At 42.2% G+C, this 22,185-nt stretch overlaps 1 protein-coding gene across 1 annotated transcript; it reads left to right on the top strand.

Annotated features, from left to right (window-relative positions):
• The first annotated feature begins 25 nt into the window (after window positions 1-25).
• ZBED8 (zinc finger BED-type containing 8) lies at window positions 26-12,530 on the top strand. The gene is made up of 2 exons (XM_002912513.4): window positions 26-1,632; window positions 5,180-12,530. Exon 2 carries the CDS (start codon window positions 5,229-5,231, stop codon window positions 7,011-7,013), a length of 1,785 nt encoding a protein of 594 aa, XP_002912559.1. The 5' UTR covers window positions 26-1,632; window positions 5,180-5,228; the 3' UTR covers window positions 7,014-12,530.
• The last annotated feature ends 9,655 nt before the right edge of the window (window positions 12,531-22,185 follow it).

Consider the following 22,185-nt stretch of genomic DNA (forward strand, 5'->3'; position numbering starts at 1 on the left):
TCTTCTGTAAAACCTAATTTACTGATTTTAGGAAGAATTCTATAATATCTGAACTCATGTCTTATTTCTGCTTCATTTTGGAAAACAAAGATAACACCTGGAACACTATTCATTATGTGAACTTTGATTTTATTATCTCAATAATAGCTGCCTTTTAAGTGCTAAAACCATGTGCTGTAATTTTTGTATGTTATTTCTGCAAAAGAACTTTATGGAGCAATGGATAATACCCCTATTTTAAAATGAGCATATGGGCATACAAAGCTCATGTAGCTTGCTTAAGTCCTGACAGTTAAAAGTGTTAGGGCCAGGACATAAAGCCAAGTATCTCTGACTCTTAAAGCCTACTCCTTTCTCTTGTATTTAAGACCCTGCTTTCTGGACCAGGAAGACTGGTCTTCTGCAATTTCTTCTTTTGACAGAAACTGCAAGCAGGCCTCAGTCTACCAGGTTCACCCTCAATGCCTGAAAATGATGCATCTGTCCCACATTGTTTGATACTACCTGGTTCCCCAACCTTGTGGGATGCTTCTAACAAGACTGACTATACAAAAATGAATAAACTGTTCTTTCATTAAGTTTGTAACAATTCTGGAAGGAAATACCCCCCAAATACGAAGGAGGTCTATGTTTGAGTTTCAACGTTTTCTAGTTTCTACATTGGGATTTTTCCTCTAATACAGGTTTATAACTTTAAGATCATGTTAAAACGAATTTTAAATAAAACTGAAGCTCTTTTCTCTAAAATGAATGATGATTCTGAAGAAATTCATCCACACGCTCTAATTTATGGAAAGAGGTGACCTGCATGGACAAGAAGATACAAGCTCTAGAAGCTCGTCTCCACTGTGAGTATCTTCATGGAGTATACAGCCTGTTGCATTTGCCTCTGTTTAGTTTAGAAGTACAATGAGCTCCCTTCTCTTTACTCCTTGATCACACATAGAAAATGCTAGTTATTGGAGTGTTACAAAATTTATTTCAGTGCCCTGAACAACTATCTGGACTTTACCACACCTTCCATTCCTTAGATTCTACGATTCATCCTTTCTGGCAGACACAAAAAAAAAAAAAAATCTCCCCGCTCCACGTACACAAAAAAAAATTTTTTTAGAGAAGGCCAACGCGCATGCTCCATACTCGAGCCCTCTGAGGCCTCAGCTGGTGGCTAATGCGCCTGCGTGCGGGGAGACACCTCGCCCCGTCTGCGGGCGGGAAGCCACACGGAGAACCCGGATGGAACCCCGGCGCGGCAGGGGTGGAGGTCGCTGTGGACGCTTCTGTCTCCCTGCACTCTGCAGGTTGCTGCTCGGGGACCGGACCTGAGGAGCCGTTTCCCTGACTGGTTCCGGCGCCCAGTGGCTGGACCCCAGCCCGAGCAGAGAGCGAATTGGAGCCGGAGAGGGGCGCCCGAAAGAAGCCCGAGCATCCCTTGGGCCTGCGCCCAGGCTCGGAGACGGGCGGGTGGAGACCGAGCGGAGGCTTCTTTCCTCGCCGCCGGCGCCCGTAGCTCACCCGGGCCGCTTCCCAAACGTGCCGTCCTTAATAATACACCAACAGGTCCTACCAGTTACGAGCTGCCTGTTCTTTATATGCATGCTTAATAATTAAAGCTCCCAACAGCCCTCTAAGGTAGGTACTATTGTCATCCCCACTTGAGGAATCGAGGCTTGGAAGGGACCCAGCCTCCAGATGACAAAGCCAGGATCCCAGGCGCTTGCCTCTGGAGCGTTTGCTCAGCTACTGTATTTCTGTTCCTTTTCTCCTGGCTGTTGGCTTTAACTGCAAAGTGTACTGATGAAATCCCGTCCCCCGGACACCCGCACCTCTCTTGGACTGGAAGCGGCAGTGGCGAGATAGAAATTGAATTGTGTTTGGTTTGGAGTTTTAGGTTTACAACTGCACTTGGGTGTTGTCACTGCTGAAATATATATTTTAGCATTTCCCAAAGATTTCTGTTATGTGAATGTTCATTTTAAGTGCCTTTTCATCAGTTATGATACTTTTTCATATCTTCCCTTATACCTCATTAACTTGCAAAAACATTTCACTTTGTTCTATCACATCTCTCACTCTGCATCTTAAGATGGCTCGCAGACTTTTAAAGGAAACATTCTAAAAACGAATTATGTCTAAGACAATGCTTTTTGTTTATTTTACTGTTTACTATGGAACATTCCCCCACATAACAAAAATAGTGAGAATGGTTTAATGTAGCATACCCATCATTCAGCTTCATTAACAACTCAGGGCCCATCTTATGTCTTCTGTCTGCACCCCACTTTGTGTGTGTGTGTTTGTGCTGAAGTACAGTATTTCAAAGGAAATCCCAGATGTCTTATTTCACTTGTAAACAACTAAGTCTGTATCTCTAATAAATGAGTGCTTTTTATCACACAAACATACCATTATCACATCTGTTTAACAATAATTTCTCTTTTTTTCTTTTTTTTCTCCCCACTTTTTAAGCAGGCTCCACACCCAGCATGGAGCCCAATGTGGGGCTCAAGCTCATTCAAGACCTGAGCTGAGATCAAGAGTCGGATGCTTAAGCGACTGAGCCACCCAGTCGCCCCCGTTAATATTTTTTTTAATATGATGATGCTTTTTTAATGTTTACATATTTTAGAATATTGTGGTTACTAAATACCATAGAGGAGCAAGTGAAAATTGTGAGATTCTAAAACAAGAAAGCCTCTTGGGCAGTAAATTCCTCTTTGAGAATCAAATTCTTGCTATCCTCACTTTTTGAGGGTGATGAGGAGGACTACTGCAAATGAATTTTTCTAAAAATCTTTTTGTTCAAAACAGGTAAATTTTCAATCAAAACATACTTGAGTAGGATTGGAATGGACTCTTCACTGGTCCTGTAATAATTTCTAATGAGACTGAAGCAAAGCTTTTTCATTCACTTCCGCTGCTCCGCCAAGCATACATGGCAAATATACACAAGAGAATAGAGAATATTTTTTATGCCAATGTCATAATTTTACTATCAGTTAGGAGAGGTTCTAAACACAGTTGGCCCTATCGTCATCACTTGACAAAAGAAAGCTTAACATCAACTTTGAAATTTCAGATCATCTTTATTGATAGGCAGATACCTTCCAATTTTTAACTGACTCATAACAAACAGCCATATGGCACATCAACTTATTAGCTTACATAGAAGTTCATTTTATAGCTAGTTAATTGTGGCAGAGCCACTAGAAAGTTAGTATTTTAATATTATTGCCTTCCTTATCGTGAGGTTTTTTTATGGCCAAAGTGGGCATTTGGATATGCATGTGTCCCTGTTATTTCCGCCACATTCTCTAGTACAGAACTTTGGAAACGGGATCAGTTGTTTATCTAGGAGATAGAACTGTTTTTGAAGGTATGTTTGAGCTTTACCTGTGGGTTATATCTTTGCTCATTGCTAAGGAGGAAGAAAAAGAAAAGGCATGACTTTATAGGTTCGTCAACTTTCTTAGCAGGTTGTTATCGACTCAGAAACTTAAATGCCTCTTAAAGCATTTAGACTATTTACTTAGCAACCTAGCGTATCAGCAAGCTAGGGGTTGGCCTGAAGGATATGTTTTCATTCCTTTAAATCTGACTATGCACTAGGATATGTATTAGAATCACCTGGACAAGATTTAGTCTTTTTTTTTTTAAGTAATCTCTGTGCCCAACGTCGGGCTCAAACTCACCACCCCAAGATCAAGAGTCCCATGCTCTACCGAATAAGCCAGCCAGGTACCCCAAGATTTAGTCTTTTGTCCTTCTGGAGATGATTTATTAGTTCTAAGGGAGGGAGATGTGTAACTTCAAAGGGGTTCCCAGTGATTGTGATGAGGATCTCTTATTAAAGATTACTGTTCTAGTTACCATTCGTAAAAATTATCTAAAATGCTTACATAGAATACAGATTCTGAGCGCCTACTGTAGAGCTAGGAAATCAGAATCTCTGGGAGTGGGAGGCGCCTGGGTGGCACAGCGGTTAAGCGTCTGCCTTCAGCTCAGGGCGTGATCTCGGCATTATGGGATCAAGCCCCACATCAGGCTCCTCTGCTGTGAGCCTGCTTCTTCCTCTCCCACTCCCCCTGCTTGTGTTCCCTCTCTCGCTGGCTGTCTCTATCTCTGTCAAATAAATAAATAAAATCTTTAAAAAAAAAAAAAAAGAATCTCTGGGAGTGGGGACCATGAATTTACGTTTTAGCAAAAGATTTTGCTGATTCCTCCATTTGCCTAGCTTCCTAGCTAATGGTTCCTACCATTACCTTCTAATCCCTGTCCTCAGATTAAAACAAATCTTAATTTTGGGAATACTGCTTATTTTCATTCCATTGTTTCGGCTTCTTTCTTCACTGCTTTTACTGAGGGTAGTTATATGAAAAAGCATCATGAAATTCCTATTGTAACTAAGGGTGTCCTTCCAGAGAGGACATGTCTCTAGAGAGACATTTTTCTGAAGTCTCAGTAACAAAAATAGTTGTGTTACTCCTGAACAACTTGTTTTGCTTTTCTGTATGGACAGTAGGAATCATGGACTGGTAATGTGTTACACTTCAGCAGCAAGGAAGCTCTGAGCCAAATTTGTATCCTACTTCTGTGTCAAAGGCGACTTAATCAGGCCCATTTGAAATTCTCTGCTTACGTTGGAGTCAGAGCCAGTCAAGGATCAATTAGTATTACAGACCTGTTTAATCCTCAACTGTGAAAAGGAACTAGCCACTTTGTCAAAATATGTCCTTCCTTAGAGTATTTAGTGAATTACTCCTTTCTCTGTTCGCTTGTTCATAACTGCCTATGTGTGTACATCCCTGGCGGAGAATGGAAGGAGGGGGTGGAAGTGAGATGCCCTTTTAGGGGATACAAAATGTACCAGATTTGTTTGGAACATACATCATTGAAAACAAATTAAGCCATACCTTCAGATCACCAATAGAGGATTTACAGGTATTCACAACTTACATAAGTCCAAATTTCCCATATGTAGCTTACTGGTAAGTCATTTATTCCGGGGCATTAGCTATGAGTTGATAGCTTTAAGTTTGACTTTCATGCTGTCATGGTTTACTTTGAATGACGTGTTACAGGATATTTCTTGACATGTACAAATGGCATGTGATGCGGCTTTGTTTTAATTCAGTTAGCCACTGATTTTTAATGTGTGGGTTATATTTTACTCCCAAAGCAAAATTCTGCAGCATCTCTGGAATACTACCTGAGAATTTTGGGGTGCCATGTCGAAGAAACGCAAATGGGATGATGACTATGTTCGTTACTGGTTCACCTGTACAACAGAGGTCGATGGAACTCAGCGCCCACAATGTGTATTGTGTAACTCGATATTTTCAAATGCTGACCTCAGACCATCAAAATTGTCTGACCATTTTAACAGACAGCATGGTGGTGTAGGTGGGCATGATCTCAGTAGCCTGAAGCACGTGCCAACACCATCTGATCAGAGTGAAACCTTGAAAGCATTTGGAGTTGCGTCTCACGAGGATGCCTTATTACAAGCATCCTATCAGTTTGCATATTTATGCGCCAAGGAGAAGAATCCTCATACAATAGCTGAGAAATTAGTGAAACCTTGTGCATTGGAAATAGCACAAATAGTTCTGGGACCAGATGCACAAAAGAAGCTTCAACAGGTACCCTTATCAGATGATGTGATCCATTCTAGAATTGATGAAATGAGCCAGGATATCTTACAGCAAGTTCTAGAAGACATCAAAGCCACTCCTCTGAAAGTGGGTATTCAGCTTGCTGAGACAACGGACATGGGTGACTGCAGTCAGCTAATGGCATTTGTACGATACATAAAAGAAAGAGAGATCATAGAAGAATTTCTATTCTGTGAACCATTGCAATTAACAATGAAAGGAAAAGATGTGTTCAGTCTCTTCAGAGACTTCTTTCTGAAGCATAAGATAGCACTTGATGTATGTGGCTCTGTTTGCACTGACGGTGCGTCTTCTATGCTAGGAGAAAATTCAGAATTTGTTGCCTGCGTGAAAAAAGAGGCGCCTCATATCGTGATCACACATTGTTTGTTGAATCCTCACGAACTTGTCACAAAGACCTTACCTACAAAACTGAGAGATGCTTTGTTTACTGTGGTGAGGGTAATAAATTTCATCAAAGGACGAGCTCCAAATCATCGCCTCTTTCAGGCTTTTTTTGAAGAAATTGGAATCGAGTATAGTGTCCTCCTTTTCCATACTGAAATGAGGTGGCTTTCCCGAGGTCAAATACTTACCCATATTTTTGAAATGTATGAAGAAATAAATCAGTTTCTTCACCACCAAAGCAGTAATTTAGTTGATGGCTTTGAAAATAAAGAGTTTAAATTTCACTTAGCATACCTTGCAGATTTATTCAAACACCTGAATGAACTTAGTGCATCTATGCAAAGGACTGGCATGAACACAGTATCAGCTAGAGAAAAGTTATCTGCTTTTGTTAGGAAGTTTCCATTTTGGCTAAAGCGAATTGAGAAAAGAAATTTTACCAACTTTCCTTTTCTGGAAGAAATCATTGTTTCAGATCATGAAGCAGCAAGCATTGCAGCCGAAATAACACAGCACCTGCAACAGGTGAGCAACTTCTTCCATGGATATTTCTCTGTTGGAGATCTTGCTGAGGCAAGTAAATGGATACTGGATCCGTTTCTTTTTAATCTGGATTTTGTCGATGATGGTTATTTGATGAAAACGGATCTTGCTGAATTACGAGCTAGTGGCCAAATCCTAATGGAATTTGAGACAATGAAGCTGGAGGATTTCTGGTGTGCTCAATTCACAGTGTTTCCAAGCCTGGCAAAGACAGCTCTAGAAATCCTTATACCATTTGCAACTACATACCTTTGTGAGTTGGGATTTTCATCACTTTTACATTTTAAAACAAAGTCCAGAAGCTGCTTTAATATGAGTGATGACATCCGTGTGGCTATTTCAAAAAAAGTTCCTCGTTTCTCAGACATCATTGAACAAAAGCTACAGCTACAGCAGAAGTCACTGTGAGCTGATACATTTTTAACGTATAAGTTTTAGTATATTCTTAATGTCATTGTAAAATTAAGCTATAATTGTGTCTCTTTTATATTTATGGTATACCAAATCCCAAGAAAAAGTTTAGCACATGTAACTTAATTTTCACATGAGGCATGTGAAAATACATTTCGAGAATAAGAACACAGGCAGCAGAAAAGACTAAGTACCGCCTAGTGGATACGTAGAGTTCTTCTAAGTATCTGTTGGACCTGTTGATGTGATACATTAAAAAACACAAGTGCTAGAATATCCAGCTAAGTGGTACAATAGGGTAGGAACGGAGCCCAGAGAAAAGAGAAGATCTCCCAGAACGTAGATCTTCATGTTAAAAGTAAAAGTTGAAGGACAAAATGATAGACTGAGTTGCCGCATCTCTGTGAGCGTTGTTATGGGGAGGTTAATGGGATCAGAAGAGGATTATGAAATGTTACAGTGGGAAAAGGGATGATTTTAGTTATATAAGATGTACTTTTAAATGTATTCTTTGGAATTAGTCTTACAGTGTCCATTCCTCTAGCTCCCATGCTCTAAATACCATGACATTAATAAATGTCCTAATATACTATTAGTCACTCTTTGTCCTTTTTACAGCAGGACTCCAAGTCATTGAGGCTGCTAAAAGGAGGATCCCAGAGCCTCACTCTAGAGATTCTGATTTAGCGGTCTGGGATAAGCTCAAGGGCCTTCATTCTTAACCAGCTTCCAGATGGTTCTGATGGATTCTTTGGGCCTCTGGTCTCATCTTATTTTCCCTTTATCCCAGTTTTCTCACTTATTTTACATCTTAAGCTATGTGTATTCTCCTAACGTAGTTCAAAACTTTTGAATGGATCAAATATAAATAATAAGTAAATTGATGTGAAGTCACTGTAGTAATTCAGGGCCATCAAAAAATTTCCTGTGGGAATTTAAATTAATATACTTTTTTTGGATAATAACTTGGTAAAATATATTTTTAAATTTTAATAAATTTAAATTTTAATTTCAAAACTTTAATGACTTATCAAAGTAGTATGCTAAGGGGTGCCTGGGTGGCTCAGTCATTCGTTAAGCGTCTGCCTTTGGCCCAGGGCGTGATCCTGGGGTCCTGGGATCGAGTCCCACATCAGGCTCCTCCGCTGGGAGCCTGCTTCTTCCTCTCCCACTCCCCCTGCTTGTGTTCCTTCTCTCACTGGCTGCCTCTCTCTGTCAAATAAATAAATAAAATCTTAAAAAAAAAAAAAAAACAAAGCAAAACAAAGTAGTATGCTAAAAAGTGAGTCCTATAATGAAAAGCCACAGTCCCTTTCCTGCCCAATTACTTAACCATTTCTGCTTAACATTTTGTGGTTCCACCCTTATCTCTAAGTAATGTGTTTATACCAAACACATATGCCAGTTTTGTTTTTTGTTTTGTTTTTTGGCTTTTTTATTAAGTAAACTCAATCCTCAACATGGGGCTCGAACTCACAATCCTGAGACCAAAGGTCGTGTCCTCCACCAACTAAGTCAGCCAGGCGCCCCCACATATGCCGGTTCTGATTTATCAGCTTTAGAAGTTATATACTGACTCCTCTAAATGATAGGTAAAATATTGAATTTATAAAATGTTCATCTCTCCTACTATTCCCAATTTTTTATTATTGTAGCATTAATTTTAGTTCTTTGTTGATTATTCATAGCCCTTTGATTGGGGATTTTTTCCCCTCTAGGAATTTACCTCCTGGAAAGAATCAGGGATATCCACAAAGTTTTATTTTTAAAGCAGGCATTTACAGCATTTTTATAATAGTGAAAAATTGGAGAAAAAAGACTGAAGGGGAATGGAATCTAACAGGTGCCACCTGAGTACAGCAAATTGAAGTTTATATTTTCTAACAAAACTGAACTTGATCACCATCCATCAGAATACTTTTATCAATGAATGTAAATACATGGCTTTTGTCTAAAAATGTAGTTACAAAATATAAGTCCTAATTTTTTCTAGTATAATCTAACATCAAAAGCAGTGGGAAGAATTTCCAAAGCTAATATAGGAATAAATCTGGAAGAGTATGTATACAAAGTTTCGTATGTGTGTGTATCTAGACATAGGAAGGAAGAAGGATGGGAGCCATGTATGCATGTATGAAGCATGGAAACTAACAATACAAAAAAGCAGGACTAGGATGCAGTGCCAGGAGCAAATGACCTTTGATGGCCAGTCTTTCATTAAGTCCATTAGTATTCTCCCTTAAACTAAATTCATTAATTTCTGCTATGAAACAAAAACCCAAAGGATATTTTAAAGGGGACAGCTGAGTTTTTAATTCATTTTCAAATACTACAACAGTTTATTTTCCCTGATCAAATTAAAGAAGACTGCCATGTCTGCTAAAATGAAGAAGAAACTTAGATTATTTTTTAGTTTAATAAAACTTCTCACAGTGGTGCATTCATTGGCACTTACAAGTCATGTGTTGGTTTCTTTTTCTCCCAAGAAAGAGGTAATTGTCTTATATTTTTACGAACAATTAAGGTCACTGGTCAATTGCAAAGAAGAATCAGGAGAAAGACATAATCTTTATGACCAGCAGATGTCACTCTCTATGCATGATTGGTTGAAAGTAAATTTAACCACGTAGATTTCGCCAAATACCTGATTTTAAACATCCCTAGAGAAAGGAACACAACATCAAAAACTAATGAAGTACTGTATAGTGACTAACATAACATAATAAAAAGAAAGAAAGAAAAAGGATTTGTAGCTCAAATTAAAAATGCCCCACGTGAAGGGCGCCTAGATGGCTCGGTTGGTTGAGTTGTAGCTCTTGATTTTAGCTTAGGTCATGACCTCGGGGTCCTGGGATCCTGCCCCACGTGGGGCTGTGCGCTCGCAGGGAATCTGCTTGAGATTTCTCCATCTCCCCATTTTTGTGCTATCTCTCTCAAATTTTTTTTTTTTTTAATGCCCCACCTGAGCCTCTGGTGGCTCAAAATTGGCAAACAGAACTGTGGTGGAGCATTGGGAAACGACGGTGGGAAAGAGAAAATATGAATAGCTTTTTCTCTAAAACTGACTTGAGCATGTGGATCTTTGACATCTCAACTTCCTAACACCAAAGGCTACTTGAAGTGGGTGGATAGGTCAGCACATGCTCTTTTGCTATTCCATGACAGCTACTAAGGCTGGCAGAAGTACCAATGGCAAAGCCATACCCAGGTAATGGGTCTTTTCCAGTGAGAGTAAATTGCTGTCCTTTCCATGACAGAAGGGATCTAATGTAAGTAACCTGCCACTAAGTGCCCATATCAGGGCTCAGTATTGGTCTCTGGTCTCTGCTGTTGGCAGGTCAGCCACTCAGTAGGTCAGTCTTGGTGAGGGGAAGTCCATGTTGCTGAGCCTGTGTACAAGCCTACATCCTTGCCAACATGGCCACTCTCGTACATGGGCCCACTGAGCAATCATTAGGATGATGGTTTTCCAGGGCTGACTAATCGCTATAAAGTACGTCATCTTGTCCTGATCATTGAGAGCCTCCTCTGTCTTAATTTAGCTTCAGCAAACCCTTTGAGGAGTCCTCAAGCCAAGGTCAGCTATCACAAGAGACCCGTATATACTTTAATATTTCTGCTACTCTCAGTCATTTGCTGGAAGCAGCCCATGGGAAGCATGAATCAGCACAGGTGTGATGAATTTCAGAGTGCAACAGCTGGGGCTCATGGTTAATTATGTTCCCTATAGTTGCATGTCTACAAAGTACATTCTTAGGGATGTACAGTGTCCTTTGGTGAATATTCGCCTGGAGCATAATAATCTTCAATTCTCTGCCTATTCTGAGAGGTCCATCTATATGCCGTGCCCCCAGACCTTGTCACTTGTCTTATAAATCTGTTCTTCACAAGTCCTGAACAATCATCAAGCCATTAGCAACTGCCCTTGAATACTAGAGTTTCGATCCATAGTACTGGGTAGTGCTCAGTTCAGATATTGCAGACAAGCAATTGTACTGCTCAGAATTCTCCTTAGGAAGATTTCCCTTCATCAGGATCTTTCAGAGACATACTGATTGAGGTTGTAATGCTGCAGCAGATTTTGCAGCTCCCAGCTGGCACTAGCCTATTAGGCAAAATAAATGTAAACCAGACCTAAATTTCTTGCTAGTCAGCTGGTTATAAGTAACTCCTCATGCAGCCAAAATTAAAGACTGGGAAAAGGAAGCCTTGTAACAGGAGTGGGTGTCAAAGGATTTGAGCCACCTACTCAGGCAACTTGCTTATGTGTTCTAGACCTGCTTGATCTCTCCCTTGTATACCACTTCTACTTGATGTGGTGCTGCTGTGCACATTCTAGTTCATGGCTTGCAGAATCACTCAGCACCCAGTGCCACAGAGCTGTTTCTAAAAGGAAAATCAGTTAACTTCAAAAGAGGATATGGATTTGCTCCCAAACTGGCTACTACCTTCGTATCAGATCTGATCTGCATGTTCTCCGTGAAGTGAACCAGTGTGATGGACTGTTGTTAGACGTCAAGATGATCACGATCTCTGCAGATTATAACAGACAGGAGGTTGATGTAGCCCTAAGAGAAAACTATATGCTTGGATTCTCCTATTGGCATTTGCCAGAGGCTCCATACAGAATCCTCATTTGCCACATTTAACATCATTGGATCTGCTGGTCTTAAGTTTCAGGTGGCAGAGTAGCTAGCCCTACACTTGCTACAGAGCCTTTTCCACTCCACTCAAAACTAGCAGTGTTATAGTAAATGGGTCAGAGTGATACACTCAAATGTGGTATATGCTGCCTCCAAAAACCAAAAAGACCCACAAGCATCAAGCCTCTGTTGCAGTGGGAAATGATACAAGGTACAGGAGCTTATATTTCACCTGGAAAGAACTGCAACATGCTTCAGACCACTAGTACATTAGAAATTTCACCAAGGTGCATGAGTCCCTGGATTTATAATCTGGGTATGATAGCTGGCTTAGGTCTGGAAACTGGAGGAGAGGTTATGACTCTCTCTGTAGTGACTTTAGTCAGACTTCTAAGCACGAGACCTAGAGTCTTTCCTATCATGTTGATCAAGTTATATTTAGTAGACTTCCCATCTACTTCATTCCTAGGTCCACTGTACCAACTAGCTACTGTATTAGGGTTCACCAGAGAAACAGAACCAGAGATTTAGTATAAGGAACTGACTCACATAATTATGGAAGCTTAGCAAGTCCAAAATCTGCAGGCTGTGCCAGTAGGCCAGACAGGCAGGAAAGTAGATCCAGTCTGAAGACAGTCTGCTAGAGATTCCCCTCTTGCTTGGGAAGTTTAGTCTTTTTCTTCTATTCAGACCTTCAACTAATTGGATGAGACCCACTCACATTTTGGAGAGCAATGTGCTTTACTCAAAATTCACCAATTTGAGGGGCGCCTGGGTGGCACAGCGGTTAAGCGTCTGCCTTCAGCTCAGGGCGTGATCCCAGCGTTATGGGATCGAGCCCCACATCAGGCTCCTCTACTATGAGCCTGCTTCTTCCTCTCCCACTCCCCCTGCTTGTGTTCCCTCTCTCACTGGCTGTCTCTATCTCTGTCAAATAAATAAATAAAATCTTTTAAAAAAAAAATTCACCAATTTGAATGTTAATCTCATCCAAAAACACCAATGCAGAATCACCCAGAATAATGTTTACCCAAACATCTGGGCACCACCAGCCAAACTGACACATAAAAGTAACCATCAACGGTTACTATCAATGATCCCAGGGTGTCAAAACATTTTGATGGCCATTTTGTCCCTGCTGTGTATTATGTTAAACACATCCCCCTTATTTCTAGTGACTGAACACTGCCACTTGGCCTCTGCCGCTCTAGGACCCCTTCAATCCAGATGAAATTAATGAACAGCATTATACTGGTGACAGCATCTTCTACCATTATACCAGCTTAAAGAGAACAGCTACCGCAGAGATGTTCAAGAATATTCATGATCTCCTCATTAATGTATTGCTCAGTACCTTAGTGAAGGAGTGTCCACTGGGTCCTCTTGAATCATATGGGCAGTAGTGGGGGAAGTTTGAAGGTCACACATAATATGTTTACTCCAATATTTCTCTCTCCCTAAATCTTTTAACTCTTTTGTCTACATTATGCCAGGGAAGTTTTGGAATCTCAAACTCATTGTTATATGTAGGTCACTGCTGAGTCCAAATAAGCAAATTCTTAATACAGATTAACACATTAAATAGAGAATCGCTGATAAGTACACCCATATCAGTAAATTTGACCTATTAATATTATGCCTTCTTTGGTCTAATGCTCTTAGAATCCCATTGCACACATATTGACCAGGTTTCTGCCTATATAAATCAGAAAAATCTTGCAGTTATTTTGGATTATAAAATCTTTCCTTCAGGATCAGACTCTGAACTTGTTTCCTTGTAATATGCTGGATCTGACCCTAGTTATGGGTCTAGCGGCAACAAGGGGTAGTTGGGTAGGTCTTGAAGAGTAAAGGTATCTCCTTGAAAGGCATCTGCCTCGGGTGAGGTTAATGCAAGGACTTCAAGCAAAGGAAACCTAATCTCAGTCATTGAGGGTGAAGGCAAGGAAGGCTTAAAGTGATTTAGGGGTTAAGATTTTTAGCTTCATCCAAGCCCATGCAGATGTCTTCATTCCAAGTCTTAGAATTAGACACTATCCCAGTTCTCATCCCAACTTGCACTGAGAGACATAGGCTATGAATTCGATTTACATTTAAATTCTGCAACCCTCACAGTTAAACATTGTGTCTGAATTTGCAGCTACAAGAGATCTGAGATACTTTTAGAACTGCCATAGAATCTCCCAAACCAGGACTTGAGCTGAGACTTTAAAGAGCTGAGTATGTCATTTTCTTTCCGTAAGCAGTCCAGTGCTCTCAGAAGAAGGCATCCCACCCACAATCCTCCTAGTCAACATTATTCCCACCAGCCACTTGATCTCCCAAGACACCTGGTTCAGGAAGTTCTTCACCACAATGACCTACAGCCAATAATTTAATTAATCAGTGTCACTCTGTGCCATAGGTTACCAGCATCCCATTTCCATGGCAAGAAGCTCAATAGTGCATTCAGGTTTAGAGACAAATCCAAACACCTGAAAAAATTCCATCTCTGAGGGTCTGTTTCCTGAGACTTCTGGTACCAATTTCTGTATCAGTCAATGTTCAGTCAGGAGACACAAACTCTACTAATTACTTTCACAGAATTTAATATAAAGAATTGTTAACCAGGTATTAGAACACTAGAAAGGCAAAAGGAATACTGTAATAAATGCAGAAAGCAGTTACCAGCCTGAGGGCTGGGAGAAAGGAGAAGAGCTTGGGATTAATAAAACAATATCTTGGGTAAAGAGTCCCACGGAGCTGGGACAGGGAAAGCATCTGCCAGCTGATACCGGTATGTCTGAAGAAGCATGAGGTTGGTTCTGAGATTGTGGAAAAAAATGGAAACTTGAACCAGCTGCTTGCACAGAAAATAATTCTGTCATTGCCAGGGTGAGGAACTGTTGTTTGGGTGACACTGACTGTAACAGGAAGCAAAATAGAAAGGAGCAAGTTCCTTGCCAGTGTCTCTCCCTCTAGTACCCCCTATTGGCTGACTAACAGAAGACCAGCTGACAAAGGAGAAAAGATTTGCAAAGTCCCAGCCTTGACATAGAGCCAGCCATGTTGGAAGCTAAGAGACTATAGCTTAATAACTCTGTGCACACGTGTGTGTGTGTGTTCTGAGCCATTTTAAAATGAGTTCCCAACATCACGTTTCTTCACCCCTGCATACTTCAGCATACATCTGACAATAACTCCGTAATGCTGTCTAATACTTAGATCATATTCAAAGTTCCTCTGACTGCCCCCAAAATATCTAAATTTTATTAAACACTTCTTAATTTTTTATGACATTAACATTTCAAAGAATGTCTCACTCTCTGAATTTGTTGTTTTCTCTTGTATCATTTAACTAATTCTTCTGTTCTCTCTTTTCTGCTAACCAGAGATTAGGTGTGTGTACGTGTAACCTTTTTTCCTCACAAGCGGTAGCACATATAATGATTTTTTTATTATACCAATCATAAATTAAGTGGAGAGCTTAATTTATGTAGAGCTAAGTGTCTTCTGAGTGTTAATTTAAAAGAAATTTGTAGAAGTCTTTTGAAATATAAGATTTAGAGAAATTAGTCTCCATTCACTGTACAACAGCCGATAGATAAAAAATTTCTTTGTAGCCACTAGCTAAATCTCACTTATGCAGTCTAATCATGCATTGTTTCCTCAATCTGGGATTTCTGCTCTTCTTTCCAGCCAAAAGGCAGGGATCGATCCTTTATTTCTTATATCCCCTCCCCAAATTATGCTAGCAAAACGTGGCAAGGCCTTGGTTTCTATACTCATTCCTATGCTGCTCTCTCAAAGACTGATTCTATAAAGCAGAAGCCTTAGACTTTCTTAGCAGGGCATTTCCCTTAAATCAAATATCTGTTCATTTCTGATCCCCACAACAACTCGAGAAACATCATCAAGAGTTTTTTGCATTAGACTCCAAAATGTGTCTCCAACTGAGGCCCTTCAAGTTACATCTGGAAAGTGGTTGGATCTTTTCTGGGTCATTTCCTGTTGAATATAAGTGGTAACTATTTTGGTCTGACTTCATTTGTGCTGGGACTCTTGCTGGCTTGGGACTTTAACTCTACTGAAACCTTAGGCCAAAGGAGCCTCTCTGAATTCTCTGGTTCTTCTTTTCCCTCCCATAAAGACTGCTGTGCTTGTGGAAGCCTTTGCCCAGCCAAATGTGGCCCCCGCAGAACTTATGACTGAACAAGAGCTGAGTTTTCATGGCAACTCTGGCTCCCCCTTGCTGGGTAATGTTGGGAAGATGGCCGGCTTCTGTGCCTCTGTTCCTTCAGCTGTATAGTGGGAGAAATAATTGTCCCAAACTTGGAAGAATCAAACATACTGAATTTTCTTTTTAAAGAAAGTATATAGTTGTAGGGGGAGGGTTGCTAGTTTTAACTCTCTCAGCTCTCTGGCGCATCCCCAGATCCAACTCATCCATCAGAGCAAAGGAAGAATTTCCAAGGACTGTAACACAATGTATTCTTTATTTTTTATTTTATTGAGGGGAGGGATATAGAATAAGTACTAGCTTCCCATGGTTTAAAAGTCAAATTGTCCCATACAGTGAATAATAAATCTTCCTTTTACCACTGTTTTCCAGTTCCCCTCTCTAGAGACAACTTTTTGGGTCCCAATGTTTTCTAGATCTTTCTTTAGATATGCTCATACATTCATGCGTGTTTGTGTGTGTTTTCCTCACCTCTTTTTAACTTGGATGATAGCAAACTATACACACTGTTCTGCTCCTTATTGTTCTCACTAAACGAAGTATCTTGCAGATAATTCCATGGTAGTACATAGAGTTCTGCCTCCATATAATGATTTATTTAATTAGTTCCCAATGGTGAGCCATTTAGATTGTTTCCAGTCTTTTATTAGTTCAAACATGGTTGAAATGAATACCTTTATTCACACTTCCTGGATAAGTTGTGGAAATAGAACAGCTATGTCAAAAATAAACTGTGTATTCTCAATTTTTATAGATCTGTAAGCGTTCCTTGCAGTTCAGCTATCATCTTGTTTGATTCTAAGTGAAATAATACACAAGGAAGCCAACACTTACTCCAACATCGCAGTCTTTCTATGGAAGAGCAGCGAGTCCTTTCTTTCAGCAGCTGTCTCCCCAGTGCTGCCACATTAGGAAGACCCCATCTGGAATGATCTCATCCTGGAGAACTTCACAGCCCAAAGCCCCTTGTTGAAAGTAAGCTTTGACAATTTGGGTCTTGGCCATTAGCTATTTGGAATGATTCAACAATCATTTTAAACCCTCTTTTGTGCCAAAATTGGAGAAAAGAAAGGGCTGAAAAAGGACAAAGAAGAAGGCCAGGAAGGCCTACATTTTAATCATGGATGGAAGTCAAAAGATTGTGGACTTTCTCTGCCTTGACTTCACAACTAACTACCAAGTCACTGAAGGTCTCTGGCCTCTTTCCCCCCAAATGTGAAATGAAGACCACGGACCAAATTATTCCTCAGGACCTTTCCTCCTTTGGAGGGACGCTTGCCCTCCCAACCTCACCATATTCAAAAAGCAAGAGCTGTCACAAATCGGTACATGACTAATATCCCAGTGGGTGGTCCAGCTGAGACGGCGTTCAGACAATGCTGTCCTGGTGAACAGGCTGGAGGCTCTGCTGGGGGAAGAGAATCTTGATTTGTAGCATTTGCTGATTTCCATAGTGTGATTATTCCCACTATGACGCAAATCTGATGTCCCTTGACTCAGAATTGGAAAGAGAAGCACAGAATTGGCTGCTGTCTCCAGCAAACCACTAGTTAGGAGTTCAAGGAAAGCATTTTCTTCAGATTGTTCTGTATTGAGATGCCCTTCATGAAAGAGGAGATATTTGAAGCAGGCATTGAAGGGTAATGCTGTAGGACTCTTTTCATGGTAACTGACAGGAACAACCCACTCTGGCTTGAAGAAAGACAGAGAATGAATATGAGAATGTGAATGTTACAGCGCAAGTATCTGCACAGAGGTGGCCAATCACATTGCGAGAGCACCCCCTCTCTCCCACCTTTCAGTTCTTCTGCGTCTGCTTCTCTCTGTATATTGATGCCATTGACTCCTCCCACAAGCAGGCTCTCCCCAAATGGCAGGGGAAATGGCTAGTGCAGCCCAGGGCTCTATCTTTACACTTAATAATTCAGAAGAAAAGCCAGTGTCATCTCAGGGAAATCACATGGAAAGATTCTGATGATCTCTGCCTGGATCTCATGCCCACCATTTGGATTCTTAACTGGACACAAAAGGAAGGGGTACCTGTCCACATGCCCTGCTCCTGCAGCCAGAGGGCAGGCAGAGCACCAAGATGGACCACTCTTTCCCTGCCACCCAATACACATGAGAATTGCCCAAATGGAACTCCCCAATGGACAGAGGGATAATGGGCAGACAAAAGCTATGAATTTCTAGTAGACACATGGTATGACTTTGTGGAGACAGGTTAGAGGAAATTGTGTGAGGGGAGATGCAGACATTTAAAAGGTGAAGCTGAGGCTGGGAGCCAGCAAGACAACCCCGACCAAAGCGAGGCCACCCAGAGCGCAGTGGTTCTCAGTGGAGGGCCATGTTGCCCACCTTGGGACATTTGGTAATGTCTGGAGATATTTTTGGTTGTCACAACTGGAGGCGGAGGGGCTGCTGCTCTCATCTAGAGAGTAAAGGCCAAAGATGTGCTAACCATCCCACAGTGCCCGGCATAGTCCCCCAGTGAAGCCTTACTGAGTCTCAACTGTCCATAATGCAGAGATTGAGAAATCCTGACACCGCAAAAATCGGAGAAGTGGCTGGAAAGATGTCAACTCACGGAGGCTTCCAGGTAGTGAGGCTGCTGAAATGCGAGGTGGCTGAGGCTCTATCCTAGGACTATTCCCCAGGCGAGCATTAGAAAGCTGTTGGGAGCGGCTAGTGTAGCTCTTACACACTGCTCCTTCTGCCTGGCACCTCTCTCCCGCCTCCTTGGCCATCTTCGCAGGGCTGGCTCGTTTTCATCCTTGGTGACTCGGCTTCCATGTTACCTCTCAAGAGATCTTCCCAGACCTCCCAGTAAAGTAAGGTCTCTCACAGACTCCGCACCACTCTTCTCTCCCACAGTTCCCTCTTCTTTTCCTTCGTAACTCGTACCACGGTTTTGAATTCTAGGTTTCAGTGCTCCAACACTTGTCTCCTCATAAGCACCACAGAGGCAGAAAGCTCACTGATTTTGTGCACTGCCACGACCACAACAAAAAGCAGAGTGCCTTGTGCACTGTAGTTGTTTGATATTTAACCAATCGATGAATTGGTTCGAAAGTTGCTTGTGGGGCACCTGGGTGGCTCAGTCCTTAAGCATCTGCCTTTGGCTCAGGTCATTACCCCGGGATCCTGGGATCGAGCCCCGCATCGGGCTCCCTGCTCCGCCGGGAGCCTGCTTCTTCCTCTCCCACTCCCCCTGCTTGTGTTCCCTCTCTCGCTGGCTGTCTCTCTCTCTGTCAAATAAATAAATAAAATCTTTAAAAAGAAAAGTTGCTTATAGGATTGGAATGGGGTGGAGGTGAAATGGGAAGAGGAAAGAAAGGCGGCCCTCTGGATGTCCTCCCTGCTATTGTGCTCACACTCGTGTCCACCCCGTCTCTGACACTCACAGCACCTGCAGTTCTCAGCATGGTACATCAGTTAGGGTTCATGTGAAGGTGCAAAACCCTTCTAGCTATTTTAAGGAAACATGAATTAATAAAGAGAATCAAGTGAATTCGGAATCCTTGCAGAGCAAGTTCTGACCTGGCCTGGTCCTCTGAGAATGATTCCCAGAACACCATACAGTCCTGAGTCCCCAAGGGAACTACTATTTCTGCCACAGTCTGGAAGCTGGAGTTCCGGAGTCACTGGATTCAGTCTCTGGCTACAGGAATACACAATTTTAGGTGTAATCTGGGACCAGGAGTTACTGTCCAAACCCTAGAGCCATCTTGCCCCTTGTAGGACACCGCCAGTACCATGATCCCTCCCTGGCTGCTGCCTCCCCTCCCCCTAACTCAGTTGTTTTTCCTAACTCAGTGTTGAATTCAGGTTTGCACAAGTGCACGGGACTGGCTAAACCTAAATTGCAAAGAGAACCCCAATGTCAAGGAGTTTGGGAAATGGATTTTTAGCTTTTCAGCCTCTGTAGTACAGGAAGACACACCAAGAAAGGTTTGGGCAGATGTGGAACAAGCCAATCAACCAACTCTGGCACGTGGCTGCCGCTGCTGGAGTATAAGCTCTCTGTGGCCGTAAACGGCACAGCGTCATTCATCTTCCCCATAGGCTGAGCATGTTCTCTAGACATGAACGACATTGTGAAATGAACTGAACTGAAGGACACCTGGGTGGCTCAGCCGGTTAAGCGTCTGCCTTTGGCTCAGGTCATGATCTTAGGGTCCTGGGATCGAGTCCCACATCAGGGTCCCTGCTCAGCGGGGAGTCTGCTTCTCCCTCTTCCTCTCCCTGCTACTCCCCTTGTGTGTGCTCTCTCTCTCTTTGACAAATAAATAAATAAAATCTTAAAAGAAAAAAAAGAAAAAAGAAATGAACTGAATCAAACAGACGAGGAAATCCTCATTTGTACACTCTGTATGTTTCCTATAGCATTTAGTCCATTATGCCTCTTAGACTGATTTGTGTTCTCATTCATTTTCCCTGCAGACAAGAAGTTCACCTCCTTGTCCCCACACTTGAAATAGGTAACAATTTTTGTGGACTGAATTAAAGATAGAAACAGGCTACAGCAAGGAAGTTCTGAGCCCCATTCTATCTTGAAGCAGCTCCCGCAGCTCCTAGAACAGCCATTTCATGAGTATTTGGGATTTCCTGTTCCATGAAGCCATCACCCCTGTAGGGACCCACGGGACAAGACCACAAGGACTCAGCTCAACTTCAGGAGACCTCAGTTCCAGGTCTCCCCCAAAAGTTGGAAGAACATCCACGCCCATCCATTCAGCCAGTAAACATATATTAATTGCTTCCCGGGTGCCACTTTCCCATACTTCTTTTCCTTTTCCTGTGCTTCTCTTTAACCATCTCCTTACCAACAAGAGCATGTCAGGGATTTCAGCCTCTATGGCAGTGGAGCCCCATGGGTAACACACGGAGATTCCTACTCTATCCTAGAGCCCTTTAGATTGTGAATGGCATCCATGCATTCGAGGCACAGCTTCCTTACCTTTTTCATTCCTGACATATTTGGGAACAGACCAAGGTACCCAGAGGGAGTGGTAGACAGAGGTCCCCCTTCCAGCCATCTATGAGTCAACACACTAAACCCTACTTCTCATGGCATCTTTCCTCCATGTTTAGAGCTCACACCTCCCCTACCTACACCCAGACAAGTCCCAGCCCTCCCTCAGGGCTCGACCCAGGCCTTCCCCTGAACACTCAGTTTCATACTCAGTGTTTTCCTCTTCTGTAATACTCACTTCACTTATAGCCACTTGTGTCATCCCCACGAAACTCTAAGTTCCCTGAGGACAGGCACCAAACCTTCCTGGTTTACCTCCATATCCCCAGCACTTAGCTCAGGGACTGACACATAACAAATGCTTATCCAATGTTTGTTGGAACATCTGTTGAGCCCGCTAACTTTCATCCTCAGATAATATGTATGTAATATTAGTAATAATTCTCTACATAGTTCAGTGGCTTACCAAACACCTTTATGGGTGAGGGTTCCAACTTTAGGGGAAAGACAATACAATAATATAATCATTACTCTCTCTACTTTTCAGAAAGTGAGACACCATCCATGAGGGAAGGGACTTGTCTTAGGGGGTGGAACCGGCGGATTTCAAATGCATATTGCATCAAAATCCTGAATGTGGGTTATATATCATCTGCTAGCCAGATGCTCTGGCAGCGGAGTGAAATACGGGTAGCTCATAGAAGAGAGCAGTAGAAAGAACAGGAAGAAGCTAAAGCCAGGCCTCTATGGTTTGTCTTTCCTCGGGTGTCTGCTTGCAACTTAAACAGGATCAATCTGCCTGTTCTGGGACTCAGTCATCTGAGGCGGGGGCAGAGAGCTAGTGAAGCCAGGCAAGCCTTACCTCCGTGAGGGGGGAAATGCGAGCTGGCACACAGGGGCACTAGTATGTATGTGCACACTCACCTCAGGACAAAATCTACACCAAGGCACATGGACATACAAACACACCCAGAACGAGCCACTGCACAAACAGGCGCCACACAGAAATCATGCACACGCACACTGATACGTGGTTGTGCACACTCATACACACTTTTCAGCATGCACCGAACACAGAGACACCCAGCCACTGTTGTGTACACCCAGCAGATAAAGTGCACTTCAGTTACACACCGAGCTGCAGCCTTGGATGTGGGCGTGTATGTGTGCATACGGGAGCCCTGAGGAACGTTTGGACACATGCACTTATGAATGCGCGCACACACACACACACATACAATTAAACATGCACACACGATTCATAATCACTCTCAGGTACAGGCAAATGCCGTCCTTGGGGAATTGCCGCAGCTCTAGCTCTCATGCGCACAG

Source organism: Ailuropoda melanoleuca, chromosome 3 (genome assembly GCF_002007445.2).
Source record: "Ailuropoda melanoleuca isolate Jingjing chromosome 3, ASM200744v2, whole genome shotgun sequence".
Lineage (NCBI taxonomy): Eukaryota > Metazoa > Chordata > Mammalia > Carnivora > Ursidae > Ailuropoda > Ailuropoda melanoleuca.

Coding starts and splice junctions, on each gene's coding strand:
- ZBED8 (XM_002912513.4), top strand. CDS start 5,229: ATGTCGAAGAAACGCAAATGGGATGATGACTATGTTCGTTACTGGTTC.